The 20,972-nt window shown below is 41.8% G+C and overlaps 2 protein-coding genes across 4 annotated transcripts; one reads left to right on the top strand and one right to left on the bottom strand.

Annotated features, from left to right (window-relative positions):
- The first annotated feature begins 150 nt into the window (after window positions 1–150).
- On the top strand, window positions 151–10,102 carry wdr47a (WD repeat domain 47a). 2 transcript variants are annotated; one of them, XM_026374255.2, is made up of 17 exons: window positions 151–304; window positions 1,502–1,671; window positions 2,024–2,107; window positions 2,312–2,396; window positions 3,349–3,480; window positions 3,629–3,805; window positions 3,916–4,427; window positions 4,518–4,635; window positions 6,031–6,212; window positions 6,936–7,181; window positions 7,276–7,339; window positions 7,658–7,815; window positions 8,219–8,388; window positions 8,480–8,650; window positions 8,744–8,875; window positions 9,043–9,261; window positions 9,924–10,102. In XM_026374255.2, exons 2-17 carry the CDS (start codon window positions 1,514–1,516, stop codon window positions 10,064–10,066), a joined length of 2,751 nt encoding a protein of 916 aa, XP_026230040.1. In that variant the 5' UTR covers window positions 151–304; window positions 1,502–1,513; the 3' UTR covers window positions 10,067–10,102. The 2 variants fall into 2 exon arrangements, with proteins under 2 accessions (XP_026230040.1, XP_026230039.1); XM_026374254.2 differs by having other exon boundaries at window positions 1,499–1,671.
- A 1,880-nt stretch (window positions 10,103–11,982) lies between these two features.
- On the bottom strand, window positions 11,983–20,919 carry gpsm2 (G protein signaling modulator 2). 2 transcript variants are annotated; one of them, XM_026374256.2, is made up of 16 exons: window positions 20,702–20,919; window positions 19,923–19,961; window positions 17,844–18,151; window positions 15,227–15,448; window positions 15,004–15,139; window positions 14,751–14,890; window positions 14,527–14,650; window positions 14,333–14,448; window positions 13,673–13,828; window positions 13,456–13,564; window positions 13,244–13,373; window positions 13,090–13,166; window positions 12,828–13,016; window positions 12,580–12,733; window positions 12,287–12,477; window positions 11,983–12,180 (listed from the first exon to the last, which is right to left on the bottom strand). In XM_026374256.2, exons 3-16 carry the CDS (start codon window positions 17,906–17,908, stop codon window positions 11,998–12,000), a joined length of 1,992 nt encoding a protein of 663 aa, XP_026230041.1. In that variant the 5' UTR covers window positions 17,909–18,151; window positions 19,923–19,961; window positions 20,702–20,919; the 3' UTR covers window positions 11,983–11,997. The 2 variants fall into 2 exon arrangements, with proteins under 2 accessions (XP_026230041.1, XP_026230042.1); XM_026374257.2 differs by lacking the exon at window positions 17,844–18,151.
- Between the last annotated feature and the right edge of the window lie 53 nt (window positions 20,920–20,972).

Below are 20,972 nucleotides of genomic sequence, written 5' to 3'. Positions count from 1 at the left end.
CAGCACTGACTTTTGCAGGGCTCTGTCTTTTGTTTCGTATTCACTCTGCAGTTTGCTATGATCCATCATCTTCACCTTCTCATCCCGTTCATCGTGTCACACTAACTTCGTGCGTCGTGGGTGTGCGCGGACGCACGGACGGAGGCGGCGCTCCTGCAGACAGCGGCGGCGGAGAAAGATCCAGTAAGGAGGGGACACCGTCCGACAAGGAGGCAAGACAAACGGCACTGTCGTGACAGCTTGTGTCCACAGCGCGGAAACACCCAGAGGACCGTGTTTTCATCCCATGTATTGTTAGCAGCAGGTGAGCTTTAACCGCGGCAGAGGTCGGTGTGTGTTGGTGGGAGGCTCAGTGCGCACCCCGCCCGAGCAGCTAACTAGCGGATGATGCCCCACTCCCCTCGGCCTGGCTAGCTAGTCAGCCTCCCCTTGTTAAATTAGTCAGCTTTGTATGAGCCCCGACGGTAACTAGCTGTGTGTTTTTTCAGTATTGCTCTAATCCGCTCGCTGTATTCACTATGTACAGCTAACAGGTAGCCTGAGCTTCTTAACGTGTTTGACTTAGTGTTATTAGCCACTGTTAACATCTCTATGCTAGCTTAGCAGCACTGCAGTGCTTCTGTGTTGTTGTCGCCAAACTTGCTGCTCATGTGTCGAGGCTCATCTATTGAGTTAGATAATCATAAATATATTAGAGGCCGCTTAGTGTCATGATAGTGATGTGTGACAGTAAACATGACATGTGGAGGGCTGTGGTTCCTCTCAGGCTAAGTTACATACATCAGATCTGGAAAACAGAAAACAATGGCTGAATGAACATTAACATCTTTAAATAAGCAGTTGTGAACTTCCCAAATCACATCAGATAGTTTAGATCTTCAGCTCCTTCCAGGTTTTGACACTGGTCATATTGGATTTTGTCTTTACAGTAGCTTTTGGTCATTGATGAGCTTTTTAGGTTGTGATGACAATTTCTACAAACTCCTGTACAGTTCAGTAGTTGTTGTTTGATTGTGTTGCATTAAATTTATTAACAAAACTGTGGAAGGACAACGTGAGAAGATAATGTCATCGGCATATATTTTAGCTAAATAGATCTGTGCAATGTTGGGTTGGATATGTCATAATTCCTCCCCGTGATAAAACATGAGTATATCACAGTATACAGGATCTAGTTGAGTGTCTGATGAAGAGTTCAAGAGAATGATAATAAAGATGTTCTCTTTTTTTAGCTACTACATTGGTTTATGTGAGGATGATAAGGGAATTTGTGGAATCACTGTTTGTGTTTGCACAACTCTTAAGATTTTACACTGTGATTTGTGGCCAAAATGATATAGATCAATGGTTATATCATCACTTACTGCTAAACAGTAATACATATTCATTCTGGATCAAAGATTAAGGCTGAATCCTGCTTCATCTACCTGAGTTTCTAATGCCTGCTGCCTGATATATCATTTTATTTACTGTTTTGCCCCATTGCTCTTGTCATTAGCAGCCGGTCCTCACAATGACAGCGGAAGAAACCATAAATGTGAAGGAGGTGGAGGTCATCAAGGTGATCCTGGACTTTCTCAACTCCAGGAAGCTGCACATCAGCATGCTAGCTTTGGAAAAAGAGAGCGGTGTCATCAATGGTCTCTACTCGGATGACATGCTCTTCCTAAGGTAACTCAAGAAACAATCACACCATATGGTGTTGATGTTATTGTCTCAGGTTGCCGCTCTAGTAAGCTGCGTACTATGCAGCCGTTCTACTCAAAGGTTGTTTCTGAACGTGTCCCTATTGGAGATATTGCAACTCTACTTAATATAGATAAATTGGATCTTCTAGCTCTCAGGGTATTGTCTATCTTTGTACCCAGCATGAGTATTAAATACAGTTTGGTATTATCTTATTATGGTGATAGTATAAAAAAGTAATTTGTGCATTTGTGTTTCAACTTAAAAATAATTAAAGTTTACACATTTATGGGAAATCTCAGCTGTTAACTATTAAAACAAACTGCTTTTGTTTTAGGCAACTAGTCCTTGATGGACAGTGGGATGAAGTCCTGCAGTTCATTCAGCCGCTGGAGTGCATGGACAAGTTTGACAAAAAAAGGTGTGTTCACAGTCTTAGTCACTATCGGTATGTTCAACTTTCTGTGTCGTTTCTTTTTATGTGTTCAGTTTATTTCACTTAATGATGTTTTGACTTCTTGGGTTTGATGCTACGATACTAGTTTTGCTACTCGTAGCAAAGTTAGACACAAACAGCATCAGCACTAAAGTTGCTTCTTTCTGTGTCACGGTGCTTTGTCCTCAGGTTTCGTTACATCATCCTCAAGCAGAAGTTTCTGGAGGCTCTCTGTGTGAATAACGCCATGTCTGCAGAAGATGAGCCACAGCATGTAAGTCTGAACATTCATGTTAGTAAATTATCACTGTAAGTTCTACAAGAACAGCTTTGATTTTTGATCCTGGTGAACAGATTTCGTAACAGTTCCACATTGTCTTCCTGCTGACTGTCACTGGTTGTCATGGCAGTAAAGAAGGAGGCTCAATCACATAGACAAGAAGAGAAACCGTGTTTTATTGCATTTGACACAGCAGCTCTGCAAGGTTTCTGAATAAACTCACGCTATTAGAGGATAAGGGACTTTGTGTGTGTAGGTGTGGTGGCTCAACAGTGGCAACATTTGCATGCAAGGAGTGACGTGGCTGCGGTCAAGGACTTACCCGGATTAAACTGTTTATAAGTTCCTCTGAGGCCATGTGATTTACAGTTGCTACAATCTTTCCTGCCATTAATAAATCTGACACACACTATTTCATGACATCACAAATGCTAAGTCAATTCTCTTTATTTCTTCTATAGTAATGCACTTAAATTAGACTGTGTGCCTACTCAATGGCGTAGCTGTGGATGTAGTTTGTGATTCTGAGCCATAGCCATCGTATCCTATTAACCGGATTAGATCAGACTACTTTAGACATCTGTGCACACTGTGTGTTAGCATGCATGGCAATTGTGTGCCCACTGCCCAGGGGTGTGTATTTGTTGCAGCCTTGTTTGTTGTAATGATTTTCTGGATGGTGCACAACATTTTCCGAGCAAGTACATACAGCTAACATGTTTTTTTTCTGGAGCATTTTCTAATGTCTTGTGCATTTTAGCCTTGAAGTTGAAGTTTTTTTTTGACATTTAAAAGCCATCTCTGTCTCCAGTGTACTGCCAGAGGTAAAGCTCTATCACAAAGTACTATTCGATACACAAAGTACTATTTTCTGTTCTGCTGCTCTTAGAGAACCTTGGATTCAGTCAACGGTGACAGTCTGTGAAATATATTTCATGTTTTTCAGTTGGAGTTTACAATGCAGGAAGCAGTCAAGTGTCTCCATGCCGTGGAAGAGTTCTGTCCCTCCAAAGATGACTACAGTAAACTATGTCTGCTCCTCACCCTGCCTCGCCTCACAAACCACGCTGAGTTCAAGGCAAGAATTTAGCTATTTAGAGCGCAATGAAAAAAAATTTGCACCATTGTTTCATTTTTACTCTTTACTCTTTATGTGCCGTGATTCTCCTGTGCTCTTTTCTGCAAATTAATACGGTGTGGCGTATATCTTAATCATGATCCCTCAGGACTGGAATCCCAGCACTGCCAGAGTGCAGTGTTTTGAGGAGGCTTGCACCATGGTGGCAGAGTTTATCCCTGCAGACAGGAAGCTGAGTGAAGCTGGCTTCAAAGCCAGCAGGGATCGACTCTTCCAGCTGCTCCTCAAGGGAGTCCTCTATGAGTGCTGTGTGGAGTTCTGCCAGGTTTGTACTAATAAAAGTAAATGTAAATACTGTGGTCTGAGTTCTGAAAGTAGGTTGTACCTCTAAAGCAGTGAGTTTGTAGTTAAATGCTTTTTTTATGGTCTGTGCAGAGCAAGGCGACAGGTGAGGAGATCACAGAGAGCGAGGTCCTCCTGGGTGTCGACATGCTGTGTGGTAATGGCTGTGATGACTTGGACCTCTCTCTGCTCTCCTGGATGCAAAACCTCTCCCACAGCGTGTTTTCCTGCGCCTTTGAACAGAAACAGCTCAACATCCACGTGGACCGCTTGGTCAAGCCTGCAAAGACTGGCTACGCTGACCTCCTCACCCCGCTTATCAGCAAACTGTCTCCATACCCCTCCTCCCCCCTGCGCCGCCCTCAGTCAGCGGACACCTACATGTCACGCTCCTTGAACCCAGCATTGGATGGCTTGTCCTATGGGCTGTCTGGCCAGGATAAGAGAGCAAGCGGTGGCGAGATAATGTCAGGTAAAGGGGTCTCTCCCATGTCCCACTCGTTCGCCAACTTCCACTATCCTGGAACAGGCGGGCAGAGCCTGAGCAGGAGTCTCATGATGGAGAGCTCCGACTGCCACAGCATCTTTGAGGAATCTCCTGAAACGTGAGGGCTCAGATGTTTTCACACCTTTGTCTGAAGGCATTAAACATGCCTTAAATAATCTGTTCATGTTGGTCCTTGTCCTCTGTAAAGGTCGAGGACAGAGACACCTGTGGACAAGATGCTGAGTTCGGGTGGAGCTCAGAACATGCGTCCTGCCTCAGCTCCAGGCGAGGACGCACCATCAGCTGGCTCTGCTGACAAGAACGAGGTAAACATTATTATCTTTTTAAAATCTTGTCAGACCCGTTATACTGTAAGTCACACATTAACAAGTTGTGTATTTAATTATGTCCCTGTGTTGTTTTCTTTTCTTTGATGGGTGTTGCCTACTGTGAAAGTTTAAATATAAATCTATTTGAATAGTGTGTCTGAGTCATCCTGCTGCAAGTTTGGATTACAGCCTAAGCAGTGTCAAGGCAGACATGGCTGCTCAGAGTGACATGCTGATTAAGACCATCGTAGACCTGTTTTCCTCATTACTCAGTCAACTGCAGTTATACACTTATTTGTTAACACGCTGTGACTTTAACTTTCCAAAGTGATCGTTATTTCTGCTCCATCACAAACGAACATGAATTGGATGGCTTGTCCTACATTGGAAGAAAATATACATTTTACATATACATATACATTTAAATAATTCTGGATAACTTTACCAGTTGCAAATTAAAGTATCAAATATAGGTCACAGTGTAATTCACTGTAACTTTTAAATATTTAGATTATTAATGAAAGCTGATTTATATCCCATACTGGTTTAGTATTTAACACTGAGAATGAATTCTTATTCCTTAATTTTATTAATTTAAATGGATACATTTGTATAACATTGGGTCGATTATGAGAAATAAGGTGGCTCCAGCGATTTTACATATCCAGCCAGTATCTTAGGACTGCAAGGTAGAGAAGGGGAGAACAAGCCCAGGTGGATCACATTCACAGTCAGTGGGGACACAGCTGGAGACTGTGGGACCTTAACTGTAAAAATGAACCATTACTGTTGCCTGTAAACACAGTGTTAACACAGTATCACAGTTTCATCTGTCTGTGTGTCTCATGCTTTCCATTCTGGGCCTCTTGTGCAGCTCAGTGTGAAGCTGGTGCTTTGCTCTGCCTTCCCCGTCACCCCGGAGACACATAAAGAGGCCAGAAACAGAAGCAGACTTCTGTGAACTCTCTGTCACACCCTTGTCTTCTCTTTCTCATTTTCCTCTCAGCCCAGCCCTTTTTTCGAACGCTGGCACGCTGCCAGCTTCTCTCCCGTCTCCAATCGTATCAGTTCCTCTCAGATTGTCAGGATAGGAAACAAAGGACAGAGAGGGGAAGTGACCTGTCCTCATCTCTCAGTCTCACCCTCTTTCCTCATCTAATACCTGAAATGACAAGAACAGAGAGTGGAACAGAATTCACACAATCACAATGTTGTTTTTGAGGAGTTTAAACAAAAACTTTTATAACTTTTCATGATTCATCATGTGTTATGGATGTGTGAATAAATGTAACAGTAGATTAAAATAATAAGTTAACGCTAAGTAACAGTAATTAAGTAAGTATTTAATTTCTCTTTTTCATGTACAAAATGCATGCTGTGTCCCATCCTCAGCTTCGTGACTCCACAGAGAAGTATGAAGAGTATTATCGCCAGCGTTTGCGTGTGCAGCAGCACCTGGAGCAGAAGCAGCAGCAGAGGCAGATGTACCAGCAGATGCTCCTGGAAGGAGGAGTCCAGCAGGAGCCCCCACCCAGCGACATGCAGCACAGCCTCACAGAAAAGTTCCTAAACAGGTAGAGACTCAGCAAGAGATGTTTTATAGATAACATATAATCAGGTCATAGAGTAAACTTCATCATGCATTTAGTTGTGTTGCAGGTTGACTGCCTTAAGCCTGCTAATTATGGTACAGCATTTAATATATTCATACAATAGAGGAGCAGCTGCCAGACAAGGAGAAGTAGACATGTTAAAGCCTTGATAATGATGGGTCCCATGTGGCTGGCATGACCAACACCTCCCCCAAACCTGCCTTGGGTCCACACTGCACCATCTGTGGTGATGAGCTGCATCAAATCACAAGGGACTATCTCCGCCCCCTGTTTATTAAAGATATGCTCAACAATATTTTTAGCTATAGAGGCCAAATGAAACGTATAGTTTGGCAGCTTTGCCATGCTGTCTACTGTTAGCAGGAGCCCTTTAATTTGTCCCCTGGCATTTCCTCGCAGCCCTCTCCCCTACCTCCCTGTCTGTGTAACCTCTGCATTATTCACAAGGGTAGCAGTGCATAATGACATCATTACTTTAGTTTTCTTTTGTCCTCTGCTGTTGGAATAATTTTAGCTATTTCAACTCAGCCAATGTACTGAGCGTCTGCTCAGAAGTGAAATGAAATGTGAGTTAACTTCCCTGTTTTTCCTCTTTTTTCTAAAGGCTATGAAAACATACAAAGTGTGTTTTTATGGAGACAGAGCTCATGAATGCACATGCACATGTATTTGTGTGTCTCTCAGGTCCATCCAGAAGCTGGAGGAGCTCAATGTGGGGATGGAGAATTTAGGAGAGGAGGTAAAATCTCTGGCCCAGCAGTGTAATGGCAACGGGAACGCCCCCACCTCTGAGGACAATAACAACCCCCCTTCTGGGACGCCAGAGCAGGGGCAAGCCCGAGGGGGAGGGGTGCTCAGCAGCACCCCTCAACGCACCGTAGGGGGCCGCACGGTCCCACCTCCAAATGAGTCCCCAGTTGTCTCTCAGAGGTAGATGTGATTTGCTGTGTGCATGAACCTTGTTTTCATATCAGGGTTGAATTTGATGAATTTGATGTTAAGTGTATTTTCTGTTTGTTGGCAGTGGGCAGAAACACAAGGGAGCTCAACAAGGTGACTCTCCAGGCTCCTTATCCCGAAGTAAAGAGGTGGGTAATAATGTGCTTAAACCTGAAATGACTTTTCATTCACTGCCACAGTTCATTGTGGTATTCAGCAGCAACAATTATCTAGCCTCCAAGCTCACTGATTTGATTTAAACTTCATCACATCATTTCCTCCTGCTTTCATCACAGCATATGATAATACAGAGTCATGCTAATTTAACTAAGCAGATTACAGCAGAGTGGCTGTGATGTCATGCTGGCTTCACAGTATGAATATCATAGAACATCAGAGTAGATTATGATGCTTATTATATTTCTTCTGTGTGTGTTTCATGTGTTTTTTTTTTTTTCTTCTTTCAGGATGACAAGTCAAAAAACCTGTTTGTGCCAGTACATACTCTGGAGGACACTCAGGCTATTCGTGCTGTTGCCTTTCACCCGTCTGGAGCGCTGTATGCTGTGGGATCCAACTCCAAAACTTTACGTGTGTGTGCTTATCCAGAAACACTAGACACAAGGTAACCAAGTGTGTGGACATAAACAGTGTCCAACCTTTGATGACCCTCTTTATGACACGATTATTTATAAGACTGATAGTATGATGTGCCCCATATCTTAGAACTAGAATCTTATTTGAATTCCCACTTTTAAGGCATTTGAACATTCGGGATACTATTATTTTCGTGACCTGAACTTTGAATTAATTGTAATGGTGTAATGGTCATACAGAAGCCAGTGTAGGGACAGAAAGACACACTTATCTTCCCAATAGTCTAGTTCCCAATTTGAAGTACGTCGATTGCCAAAAGTTCATTCTCTAAACTGGGTAGTTCAAAACAAATTGGTCACTTTTGAAAAGACAGTACATGTCATCTTCTCTGCTACTGGTCACCTTTCATTATTCTTTTCTGCCGTCTTTAGTGGGTCAAGTCCAACCAAGCAGCCAGTTGTCCGCTTCAAGAGGAACAAACACCACAAAGGCTCAATCTACTGTGTAGCCTGGAGCCACTGTGGGCAGCTGCTAGCTACAGGCTCCAATGACAAATACGTCAAAGTCTTACCTTTCAGTGCAGAGACGTGCAATGCCACAGGTGAACACAGTCTGCAGGGCTGCATGCTAACAGTCCTGTTTGTTGACATCAGCACAGTCTCATTTTTTTGTGTGCATTTCTGTTGGTTTAGGTCCAGATCTGGAGTTCAGCATGCACGATGGCACCATTAGAGACTTGGCCTTCATGGAGGGTCCAGAAAGTGGGGGAGCAATCTTGATCAGTGCTGGTGCAGGAGATTGTAACATCTATACCACAGACTGTCAGAGGGGACAGGGTCTGCACGCGCTCAGTGGACACACAGGTATACTGACTGTTTCATCGATCGAGCTCGCCTCTAATCTGAGAGTAGAAAGATTGTGTTTCCTATGATGAGACGGGTTTTTGTATTGTCTAGGTCACATTCTGTCTCTGTATACATGGGGAGGCTGGATGATTGCCTCCGGTTCCCAAGACAAGACGGTGCGTTTCTGGGACCTCAGGGTGCCCAGCTGTGTCCGAGTAGTGGGAACTGCTTTCCATGGCTCAGGTAGATTTTATCGTGTGTCTTTAATGAGTTTCTCCTCCATGGTATGATGAATCACACCAACCCTGCTTCAGTAATCAGTAGTATGGAAAAATAATCATCTTTACAGAAGGACACTCCTTTTTACTTTCCTGGGTTCTCAGCGACACCTCACTTCTTTTTCGCCACAGGCAGTCCTGTTGCTTCTGTAGCAGTGGACCCTAGTGGCCGTCTCCTAGCAACAGGACAGGAAGACAGTGCATGTATGCTGTATGACATCAGAGGAGGACGCATTGTTCAGGTGTACCGGCCACACACAAGCGATGTCCGATCTGTTAGGTTCTCCCCTGGTGCACACTACCTGCTCACTGGTTCCTATGACACAAAGGTCATGGTCACCAACCTCCAAGGTACGTCTAACCAAACAGGCATTGTTCCATCATTAGTTTCTTTATGTTCTGTTTTAATGTCACTGTAGAAGTGTTGGAAATGGATTATTGACTGGAATCCTCCGTTATGGTCTAGGTAGTTTTATATTACAATAATAATACATGTCAGTAGATGGTACATTTTGAGGAGAAACACTTTATGAATAAAATAACAAGAAAGGAATATTTGTAACTGGTTAAATACCTAACACATTTAAGTATTACTGTACTGTGATTCAGATCTTCTTAAACCTAATATTGTCACAAAGCTCACAGATTTGTAACACAACATTGTCCACAATAGACTAATACACCCAGAGCTGTTAATCGAAAACATAACTCTGTTTTAATGGGAAACATTATATGTTTGGATTTTATATAAACACTGTACACAGCTTACTGTTAATAACCAAACTTAGATAATATAAATGGGTTGTGTAATGTAGTTGTCAACATCATGACTATGTTAACAACTACACTACTGCCAGTTACAGTAACAAATTTTAAATCACTAGCTACAGTTGGAGTCTGAACCATTTCAACCCTCCACCTGTGTTGTCTAGAGGAAAACTTTTGTCTTCAGTAGGACCTTGTGATTTCTTGTCTGCATGCCTGACATTTTTCCTCTGTTTGTGTTTGTTCAGGCGACCTGACCAAACAGTTGCCTCTGACTGTGGTGGGAGAGCACGGCGACAAGGTGATTCAGTGTCGATGGCACACACATGACCTGTCCTTCCTCTCATCCTCTGCGGATCGCACTGTCACACTCTGGACACACAACCCGTAATACACACACCGACCAATAGCTACGATCTGAAAGACACATTCCCCTAAAACAATACTGCTCCTTCTGCGCTACCAACACTGTCACACCCTTTCAGCACACTCACAGCCTGGTCAGCCTTTCCCTCCCGTCTGTAGGAAGCCAAATGGATACAAACCTATGAGATGCAAAAGCACACATTGCATGTTCTCTTTTTACCCTGAATCTTGTCATATTTAGAGGTAAAACAGCATTCATTATTGTCATACAACATGATGTCCTACATTTTCACCGGTCACTTGCTCCGTGCCCATTTCACTGAGGAATGTTTGAGTTAGACAGGACAGCGTGCTTTGTTAATGACGGTGCCTTCCTTAATTTTTAAATTTCCATGAGGGAAATGTAAGAACAAACAATCGAAAAGAGAGCGAGAGAGCATAAGGGTCATTTTTCGGCATCAAAATCTGTAACATTCCTTCTTATTTTGCATATCATTTTCTTACAGCTGGTGTACTGCTGCTATTGTTTGGGAAAACAAGTTGAATTTATGGTGTAAAATGTAACTTTGTGTCAGTGACTTTTTCCTATTACGAAGCGGAATCTGTGGAAGTCGAACCATCTGTTGCTTCCCTGCGGGATGTAGTGACGTCTAATGTTAACTAACTGTATCCACAGCGTTACTACAACTCCAAAAATGTAAATTAGCTTGAGCATTTGATTTGAAAAGCTGTTACGGTGTCTTGCTATGACTTGCTTGCAATGGAAGATTGTAATTGTCAGCATCAAAGGGAAAATACACTTTTTTTTTTTGTTGACTGCTGCAGCGTTCAGTGTAGGATTTGTCGCTGTTCTAACTCTTTGGTTTGTCTACTGCTGTAATAATCTAACAACAGTAGGTGGCAGATTTCACCCATAACAAGGATCTAACCATATGCACAAAGAAATCTGAATGGAAGCACGGGTGTTTATTTATTTAGAACCAGTATTTGAGGCATATGTATTGTATTCTTTGTATTTTACATGCGCACTTTGTTTTTTTTAACATTGTCTTCTAAAATTGATTTACTTACAAAGATGCTTATTTAAGTTTTTATGTATAGTATATATTGTTTTAACAAATAAGGCCAAACTAATACGTAAATAGAAGTATTTATTTCAGTTGTGTTTATGTATGTACAGTTATTAGTATGTTTTGGAAATGCTAGTGGCTCTTGTATTTAAGCCTTTCTAATTCTTCTTTTAAAAGTGACTTAAATTAATTCAAGCTAACTGATGTGTGTTTGCTGGTACGTTCAATAAAGTGTCTTTTACACAAGCTTCTTGTTCTCTTACTGAACACTTTAAAAAGTCCAAACAAGTTTCCTAGAGGAATGAGGATTTACTTCTCTGACCTCACTCACTCACTAGTACAAAAGAATATGAGGCCTGTACACAATTCATTATTATCAAATTTAAAATAGCTTGTGTTAATTTCCTTGTTAATGACCTCTGTAAATTTTCAAGCATGTAGCTGACATATAAACAAAATACATGGAAAGAGTGCTGTACCTGTATGCCCACTGTGTGTATACACATTACTCTATAACAGTTAGCAGAACATACATATCAGACATAACAATCATAAAAAGTACAATAAATATAAACATAACTATAATTGTGTATTGAAAAATACACAAAGTGAATTGAAATTAGTACAAAGACATGAAAAGTGATTTATAGAAAGCAACACTTTTGTCCCTGAAACAGCTGAGAGTTTGCTAGTGTTGAGTGAAATAAGTCCTTGTTAGACTTTTTTCCAAACTGTATATTATATACAACTTTGACAGTGCTTTGTTTTGTCCAAAGGGACACAAAAAGATACAAGGCTTTTTTTCTCAGTGACAACCTCACTAGTCAATGCCAATGTTGCCCCACACCTTCATGACAAAAAAGAAAAGAAAACCTGTCCCTTTAGTTCAGTTTGAGCTGGAGCTGGCCCTCACTGCAGTGTTTGCTGCAGAAGGCAGGGTGACACGTTGCTCGTCCATTCGTTTAGCCTGAGAGCGCATGATGAGGCTGAAGAAGTCCTCATCTGGAACAGTGGGCCCACGGGCAGGAGGAGGGGGAGGGGCACAGCGCTGATCATCCAAACGGGACCCCTAAAAAGAGGACATGAAAGACAGCATATTATGATTTCTTGTTTATTAAAGCAGTATTCCATTAGCTTTACTCTTCATACAATGAATATTTGGTCCGATCAGGTACCTGGCACTTAACAAGCATATCAAAGAAGTCGTCGTCCGGCTCAGCGTTGTCAGCATTGGCCATCAGGTGGCTGAGCACGGCCTGGTTGCTATTTTGATGGAGCCTCAGGCCAGGCAGGCTTCCCCCTGCAGCTGACGACTCCTCTAAGCGTTGGCCTTGTGCGCCTGAGACGTTAGCAGACTCTGACACCGCTGCATTTGTGTTAGAGAGGATTAAAAAAGTGCCACAAGAGATAAACATAGTAAAGTCCAGACTGGAAATTAGATAGTCTGAGTATGAATGTATGGACTCACATTTCCTGATGGTTCTAGGAGGTGACTCTGGGGCCCTGTTTAACCTGCTGCCCTTATCTTGTACTGAACACCGCTGGTCATCCATACGGTTGCTCTGGAAACGACTAAGGAGGTCAAAGAAGCCTTCATCTCCGAGCATGTCAGGACTGAGCCGCTGATAAAGAAAAAGAAAAATAATAAATGGAAAATGGCAAAACAAAACCAGACCTTGTTTGATGACACCTGTACTAAACCTGTGTGCTGCATACCTTCTGTGGTCCCTGGGAAGGGGTCTGGCTAGTGTCCAAGGTGTTGCTGGTGTCCTGAAGGACCTTACTTGAGCCACCATTCTTGTACTTCTTCCCACGCAGACGGTTGACAAAGAACAGCTTGGAAGAGCTCTTAGCTAGTGAGGGTTTGGACGGTTTGTTCAGGATGTCGCTGTTCCACTTCTGACCCTTTATTACACACAGAGAGACTGATTAACACAAAGAAGAAAGGAGAGAAGGGGTACGTGAGAGCAGTTCTTACATTCATCTTGTCTGGAGTGAGTTTCATCAGCTCCAGGTTCTCCATGCTGTGTCTTCTGCTCATCCTGGGCCTGGCTCCTAAACCACATAAACCCTGTTAGCACCTTATGCAAGCAGTACTGTGAAGCTTTAGGGTGTTCGATGTTTTTTTTTACCATGCAGGTTATAGTCTATATCCTTATTTTCTGATAGGGTGGAGTTATTTGTGCTGTAGCTCAGACCCAGTACCATCTGGAGATCAGACACGTTCATACGAGCTGTCAGCTCCCCACTCCTGTCACCAGTCTATATTAAAAACAAACAAACAGTGGTAAATGTACTGTACATGATATAATCATCTGTTTTGGTCAAATTTAACCATGCATACCTCTTTGCAGATCTCCAGATGTTTCTCAGCAAAATGCATGGCCTGGTCATGGTTCCCCAGTGCAGTGTAAGCATTTCCCAGACTCCAGCATGCACGGCCCTCCCCAATCCTACAGCAACACATTTAAATGCATGTACAGGGCATAAAGTGTAAGAAATATATACATGAGTTTCTATTCCTATTATGATTGTGTGTATGTGTGTGTGTATGTGTGTACCTGTCATTGAGGTCCTGGGCTATGATGAGGTGTTTGAGGTGGTAGTCTATGGCTCTCTCATAGTCCTGGAGAAGAGTGTAGGTGTTGCCCAGACTGTAGCAGGCTTGGGCCTCCACAGCTCGATCCTTTAACTGCCTCGCCAGCTGCAATGTCCTCCTGACAAACACAGACAAAATGGGCAAAGAGCAAGCAAAGAGGCAGTTCTCCTGGCTTACTATATCTCAGACCTGCTTTTTCAGAAGAAGCACCAGGAACATATAATGTCACAGACCAGGAAAGATTCCCATTAGTTTTTTAGATATTGTTTTTGAAGTTGTCAGAGAGCTGTTTTGAGATGCTCATGGAAGAAAACAGGAAACCTAAGTTAAATCTAGGCTTAGTGGCTCAACACTAACAAAAGCAGACTTTCAACAAAGATATGTTGCACCACACCCAACATTCCTATCTTAGTGGTAAAGTAGAAAAGAAGAAAAATGATAAATTGCTCTTTAAAGCTCCGTCTACCCTGCTGGTTCAGACATAAATTTAAAAATACAGTTGTATCTGTTGAAAGACAAACTAGTAACAACATTTATTCAAGGAAAAACTGACTTTTCTATGAAAATGCCTTTGTGACTTTTCTATACAGAGAATGACTTGAAATAGAGAACTGTGGTTTACTTGTAATGCTCAGCTGCCACTTCAAATTCCCCCAAGAAGATGTAGGCGTTGCCCAGGTTGCAGTAAGCCCGTCTCTCTGCCGAACGGTCACCAAACTCTTTAGCTATGAGCAAGCGCTAAAAAGGAAACATGTTTTATTATTTCTGTAACTAAAATCACTGATGTTTCTCACTGAGGTAAGCTTATACACCCACCTGTTCATGACAAGCTACAGCTTTGCGAAAGTTTCCCAATAAGTACTGCGTGTTGCCAAGGTTGCCATATGTTCGACCCTGGGCTGCCCGATCTCCAAGCTCCGTCACTATCGCCAAGTTTGCCCTTAAAATCCACACACAGTCAAAGTTCAACAACTGGTAATAGTTATGCTAGTTGAACGGCACTGTGTTACATGCTCTATAACAAACTTTAAGTCACTTACTCATAGTATTCTGCTGCCTTCCTCAGAGCCACCATAACCTCTTCTGGGAAATCTCCGGGCTCTGCTCCGCTCCAGCAGATACTTTTACTTTTGGCATGGTACACGTTCCCAAAGTTATACAGAGCTCTTGCTTGACCCACCTACAAATTCAGGAACCGCAAGTTAGTGCTGAAATGACAGAATCTCGCCACACTCCACAGAATATTTTACTGTGTATGTTCTCATTCAAGTGCTTGAAATGCTGCTTCCTCACCTTGTCGTTAATGTCTCTAGCAATGTCCAGGTGCCTTTGACAGCAAAGCACAGCCTCATCAAACCTCCCCAGCACCTTTAATGTATTTCCAAGGTTTCCACTGGCTTTGGCTTCTCCTAGTAGGTCACCAATGGTCCTATACAACGCATAAAATATTAATAGTAAAATTACCATCGATAAGCAGAATAAAGAGTGGAGACTTGGGAGCCGCTGTAGGTCCAACCTGGTCAAAGTGAGGTCATGCCGGTGAAACTCCAGGGCCTTGGCATAATCATGCAGGTGAAAGTAGGCATTGCCCAGCTGGCTGTAGATGGCACTGAGCACCTGCAGATCCTCCGTGCCCACTTGAATAGCAGCTTCAAAGAAGGAGACACCTGCTCTGTAGTCGCCCACCTTACAGAGCCGCTCCCCCTCCAACGCCAGCTCCAGGCAGGACACCTCCATCCTACGACAGACAGAAACAGAGTCACTGCGTCAGGTTTCTACTAAGGATCTAATCTGCTGTTTAAACTGGCCGAGCCTTATGAAAAAAAATTAATAAATTAACAAAACAAAATTAAAGAGCTCCAACGTGTGTGAATACAGATATTAAAGGAAAACAGATATTCTCTGGCTGTGAGCCACAGCCAACTGAACAGGGGTCTTTCGAAGCAAAGGCATTTAGCATGGAATGTTTTTTAGCTACTTCCTTCCACCTTCAGAGAACAATGGCTCAGACTGGCGTGGGTTTATTATAGTAGTTCTCACATCCTTTTGACATGCCTTCAGAAAGTAAAGTGTGTTCCTGTTAGAGTCAAACAAAGCAAAGAGGAGGTAAAAATGTCACAATGTTCATTATCCCACTGTTTATTAGTGTTGTTTAGAACTTGACATCATTTATATATTCTGTGAAATTGTTCTGTGTGTTTTAGCCTAAGAACCACAAACTGTGTATGCTCAGCGGGACATTACTTCAAATCATTTTCAATTGTGCAAGAGATTTTTGTTGTTTCTAAAAGATAATGTTTTCCCTTTTTTTTCAATTTAAGAAACCATTAAATTTTTATGAATCTTAATTTGTGACAATTCAGCCTGTGAAAGCAGTGCATCCTATCCATAAAATTTAAAACAAAGTGAAATTGAAAGGATGCAGAAAATTGTTTCCTGTAGTGTAGGAAATCAGTATGAAAACATTAACAAGCACTCAAGTGGGTCCTTTTAAACAAATAACAAATGAATAACAAAGCTTTATGTGCTCACATCTGAAGTTAAACCCATGCATTTCATGGCTAACAGAGAAGTAGTCCCAGACAATGGCTGGTGGCTTATCTGCAGATGGATTATCTTCAGATTAAGCAGCAACAACTGTTAGTCTGTCAACTTTTGTTTTTCAGGAAACTGTGTTTGTGGGAGTTTCACACAAACTATTCTCAATCGAGTCTCAAGCTTTTATCTCAAGCTTTCCTTGTGTACCCAAAAAAGTTTTGGTGCTCAAAAACGGACAAACAAAAATAAAAACATGGTGCAGTTGGGATTCTTCAGATGAGATTACAGTTTACATGGTCCACGGCGCGTTATTATGACACAAAAACACCAAATACAGCCTGTTCCATCATACAGCTAGGCTATAATTTGTCAACATAGGCAAACGTGGCGTCCTGAATAGTTGATAAGGATGATCTCATCAGCACCTTACACCTCAAATTAGAAGATCCTACTTTTGTTTACTACCACAATAATATATATATTTTTTACAATTTAGCTGTGGCAAACACTAGCCTACCTGCTGGCTTTTTGTGTCTTACAACAACAACAGCACATGGAGCATCTGAGAGGCATCTACATAGGTTTCCACTGGAAAAACCTGCAGGCTGCAGCTCCTTCTCTTTCTCTGAAGCATGGAGACATCAGCTCAACATGACTATACGAAAAGAAGTGGATGAAGATCTTATCTGGGATTCATGTCTAAAAAAAATAAAAACTCAATCTGTAGTATCAAAACTTGATCTCCTGATGTCACAGAGAAAGTTAAGCGTCACAAATTGGAAGACTTGCAAGGAGACAAGTCTGATATTGTCACGGTATTAACCTCCAATGCGTGGCTAAAAGGCAACTACTCCATCAGCATTTTCTCAGCTAATCTGCTTGTCTGTCTTTCAAGCTCTCTCTTCTGACCTGGTCACCTGAGATTAAAGCTGTAGACTGTGCACCCGGCAGAGTAAAGCTGATGAGGGCTAAGTAGCTTTCTTAGACGTGTCAGACACAGGATCTAGTGTAGTATAATGAAGTCAATTCATAGTGGGTAACTAGCCTAGTTACAACAGTATCCAGTGAAAGAAAAAGAAAATAACATCCTTCCACCAAGCAGATGCCTTCTCTATGACTAAATGTACACTATCCAAATAAGTTGGACACTTGGTGAAAAACAAAGCCAGCAGTGATGAATTTTTCAGGGCTTGTGAAATATTAAAGCCAACTGCAGTGGCTCTTTCTGTGTTGTGCAGATCACACCTGCTGCCTGAGCTCTTTACCTGGGTACATCGGAACACCTGGCTGCCTTTTTTTTATTTTTAGGAAACTCACCTGTCTTTATTCAACAAACTCACAGAAAGCATCAATAAGAGGTCCTCCCACTCTATAGTTTAACTTGAGACACAAGTAAATTCCTCAGTGGTTACCAGATATTAAACAAACATTAACAATTTCTAAAATAATTGGAAATAAAGGCAGCTTCTCTTTTCCTAACCATCAATAAATAACAGTTGAAAGGTAATGAGGGAAAAAGCTAAAAAGCTAAAACCTAGAGGGACACTTACTCTACTCTAGAACCATACTTTTGTTGAGAAAGGAGGTATTCCTACCTGTAGCGGACATGAAAGGACTGCTCCTCAGCTCGCGTGCTAACCACTGAGCAACTGGTATCCATTGAAGTGCATAATATGAGGGAAAATCCCAGTTTCGTTCCCAAAAAAATGGTTGCGTTTAAAAACAAAAGCCAACAAGAAAGGAAAGAAAATCTTAAAGGGAGTTGGCAAAGGGGACGTGACCCAAATGTCACTCAATGAGGTGAAGTACGCGACTGTCCCACCGCTGAATGTCAGGCCACACGGCTGTGTTCGTACACTGTGTGTTTTGCGTCACTGCCCCTCTATCGCTCATCAGCAGCCCTCTGTGAAGAGAACACAAGATGCTCTATGTGAAGCCTCATTCTGGCCACACAGTGCCATGGCAACACCAACCAAACAGCAGCGTGCACAATGCAGGCAGGGAATGGGAGAGCAGAGCGGGAATGGATGGATGGGCTCAACACAGGAAAGCTGTCAATCTATGACACTGACTCAGTTGATCCAGGCTTGGAGAGGTGCGTATGTGCTCCAAAGTTTATACAGGGTGAGAACACTATGGATGCCTGAGGATCTAAAAGCCATGCAAGCAGTAGTAGCAAGTAGCAAGAAAATGCCGCTAAAATAGAAGGAAAGTACTGAAACAGAGCAGAAACCTATTATAAGAAGAAATAAATTTAAAAGATATGAACGTACTGTGTATACGCACTTCCACCAAAGCAAAGGACAATAAGCAAGCTACATGGACAAGACTGCACCAAGTACAGAACACAGTCAACTATTACTTCATTTCTCCGTGAGGTCATATCAACCACACCCACTGTTCCCCAAGTTTAACCCATTGGCCCCCTCCTCCCAGCAAACACACAAAATGGGAACTGGGGCAGAATAGTTTTTTGCAAACTTGGTCTGCGTGTATTTAAAATCCTTTGTGACAGAAGTTATCTTTTTAACCAATACAAGTTAATAGTATGAATAGTTTGTGCATCCTGAAAGTTACAATACATTAAATTATTTGGATGTAACAGTTGTGCGCATATGGTTATTAAAGACAAACGGGACGGTGTTAAAACCCAAAACAAATCCAGAGCAAATCCACAGAGTATAACATTTGAGGAGTTGCTATGACAAGGAATTAATATATTGGCATACTGACTAAATTAATGTCCAGGCCTACATGTTCTGCCTGCATAGCACGTAGGATAGGTTTCATTAAGCATGTTGGATTAGGACCTTTGCACTGCATGCTTGCTGAGTTGGTACTTTTTATTTTTGACATGTGTTAGCTCAGCACTGAGCTCATACTGCAAGATGGGCACAAATCTTAAAAAAACAAAAACAAAAACAAATGAACAAAAGAATTGTTTTGACAAGATGCAACACCTTGTTGATGTCAATTGCTAATACATTTCTCTCACTCAGACACAACACAGCAGATGTACTTAAACTAAACTTAGAACTAAGAGTACATTTTACTGTTTAGGACAAACTAAGAGTGCAAGAGTAAGTCTGCTGCTAATATAGCAGATTTTTACACAAGAAAAATTATCATAATCCATGAATTAGCTGAACAAAAACAGACTATGTCTATGTTTTTCCAAGTTATTCCTGGTAATGAATGTGAATGATTGCATATTAAAGGTCGGGGTTTTAGGAGTATATCCAGTTCATGTTGCTGCACATTATTATAATCACCATTTGATGCGTGCCAGTGTTTGTGTAGCATTTTCCCCCATTGTATGCCAACTGGGTGTGTTTCTGAGAGAACTGGCCAGCTCAGAAAGCTGTAGTGTGCATGAACTAGAGTGTAACACAGACAGCGATGTGGGTCTTAAGATACATCAAAAGGAAGGGTTGTTTTTTAGTGTCAGCTTCACAGGAGGTAGTCACTGAGTCACTGAATCTACTCTGAGTCACAAATGGTATATGATTCCATCTTGAACACACAGCAGCTTAGAGCCCATTGACTAAAATGACTTCAGTCTCTGACAGCAAAATCTAAATATGGAAACACCACGCCACAGAACAGCATGAGCCAGCAAGATCCTCCACCAAAACAAAAGAAAGCAACAACTAAATAAGTACTGAGATACTAACCGATAATACTTCTGCGCAGGAACAGGAAATCTGGGAAGCCTGTAAAGAAAAATGTCATCATGAATAACTTTACATCTACTGTGAGATGTTTTTGTTTTGCCTTGGGTGGTTTGGGACAGTATAACACATGTAACAACAACAAACTTACACTAAATTCATGGTGATCAGTTGACTGTTTATTGTGTACAACTACCTAAAAACCCAGTGACGATAATAAACTGTGATGTGTTATGTAACATGAGTGCATCTGAAATGTGGGATGAAACCTTCCTAAAACTGAAATCATGTAAATACACTAAATAAATGAGTTGTGAAACGTTTCGACCTTGCCATGATTTAACTGCCAGGAGACTATATAAAACTATAATTATTGTAATTAAAGTTATCTACAGCAACTATGTTTAAAAGTAGTATGACACTCTACTACATAGGTTTGTATGTTAACTACTGCAGATGTGTCTTAAAGGTATAAATAAACAATAAAGTCGCTTATGATTCATGATGAGTAGCTAACGTTAGATGCTAACCTGATGACTAATCTCCTGGACACTATCAAGTCCATTCATACATTTTACTCTTCAACGAGGACGCTTGACTAATGATCGGAATGTAAACACCACATTTTCCCAATGAGCTGTATTGTCGGAGGAAGGCTGTACTCAATAACACCAACATCAGACAGGAGACACGGCCGAAAACAGTGAATTCATGCTTCTCTGTTAACAGCAGCACATCCAAATAATGATTAGCTCAATTAGCATGTTAGCTGCTCAACTTACGTTAGACGATCCAGGTCGAACAATGGTGGCTTCTCCCCTTCTTCTCTTTAACTTACTTAACTTTTAACATAAAAATACAAACCGGTTGCCGCTTCAGGACGAATGGCTGCACATGACAGACAAGCTGTACGTATTTAGGTCTCACACCACATTATCCTCTCACTTTAGGAAAACTTCGACGAGAAACAAGAAACATTACGGCTGCTGTGGAGTATGTGTTTTTTGCCAACCGGCCAATCAGAGGACGCCATTCAAAGATAACCACGCCCCG

The sequence above is a fragment of the Anabas testudineus genome, chromosome 17 (assembly GCF_900324465.2).
Source record: "Anabas testudineus chromosome 17, fAnaTes1.2, whole genome shotgun sequence".
Classification (NCBI taxonomy): domain Eukaryota; kingdom Metazoa; phylum Chordata; class Actinopteri; order Anabantiformes; family Anabantidae; genus Anabas; species Anabas testudineus.
This window is presented reverse-complemented; position numbering and strand designations above follow the sequence as displayed.

Coding starts and splice junctions, on each gene's coding strand:
- gpsm2 (XM_026374256.2), bottom strand. CDS start 17,908: ATGGATACCAGTTGCTCAGTGGTTAGCACGCGAGCTGAGGAGCAGTCC. Junction 14,891..15,003: donor CTAGAGACATTAACGACAAG/GTGAGGAAGCAG, acceptor CTGAATTTGTAG/GTGGGTCAAGCAAGAGCTCT. Junction 14,651..14,750: donor AAGGCAGCAGAATACTATGA/GTAAGTGACTTA, acceptor GTGGATTTTAAG/GGCAAACTTGGCGATAGTGA.
- wdr47a (XM_026374255.2), top strand. CDS start 1,514: ATGACAGCGGAAGAAACCATAAATGTGAAGGAGGTGGAGGTCATCAAG. Junction 6,213..6,935: donor ACAGAAAAGTTCCTAAACAG/GTAGAGACTCAG, acceptor TGTGTCTCTCAG/GTCCATCCAGAAGCTGGAGG. Junction 8,389..8,479: donor AGAGACGTGCAATGCCACAG/GTGAACACAGTC, acceptor CTGTTGGTTTAG/GTCCAGATCTGGAGTTCAGC.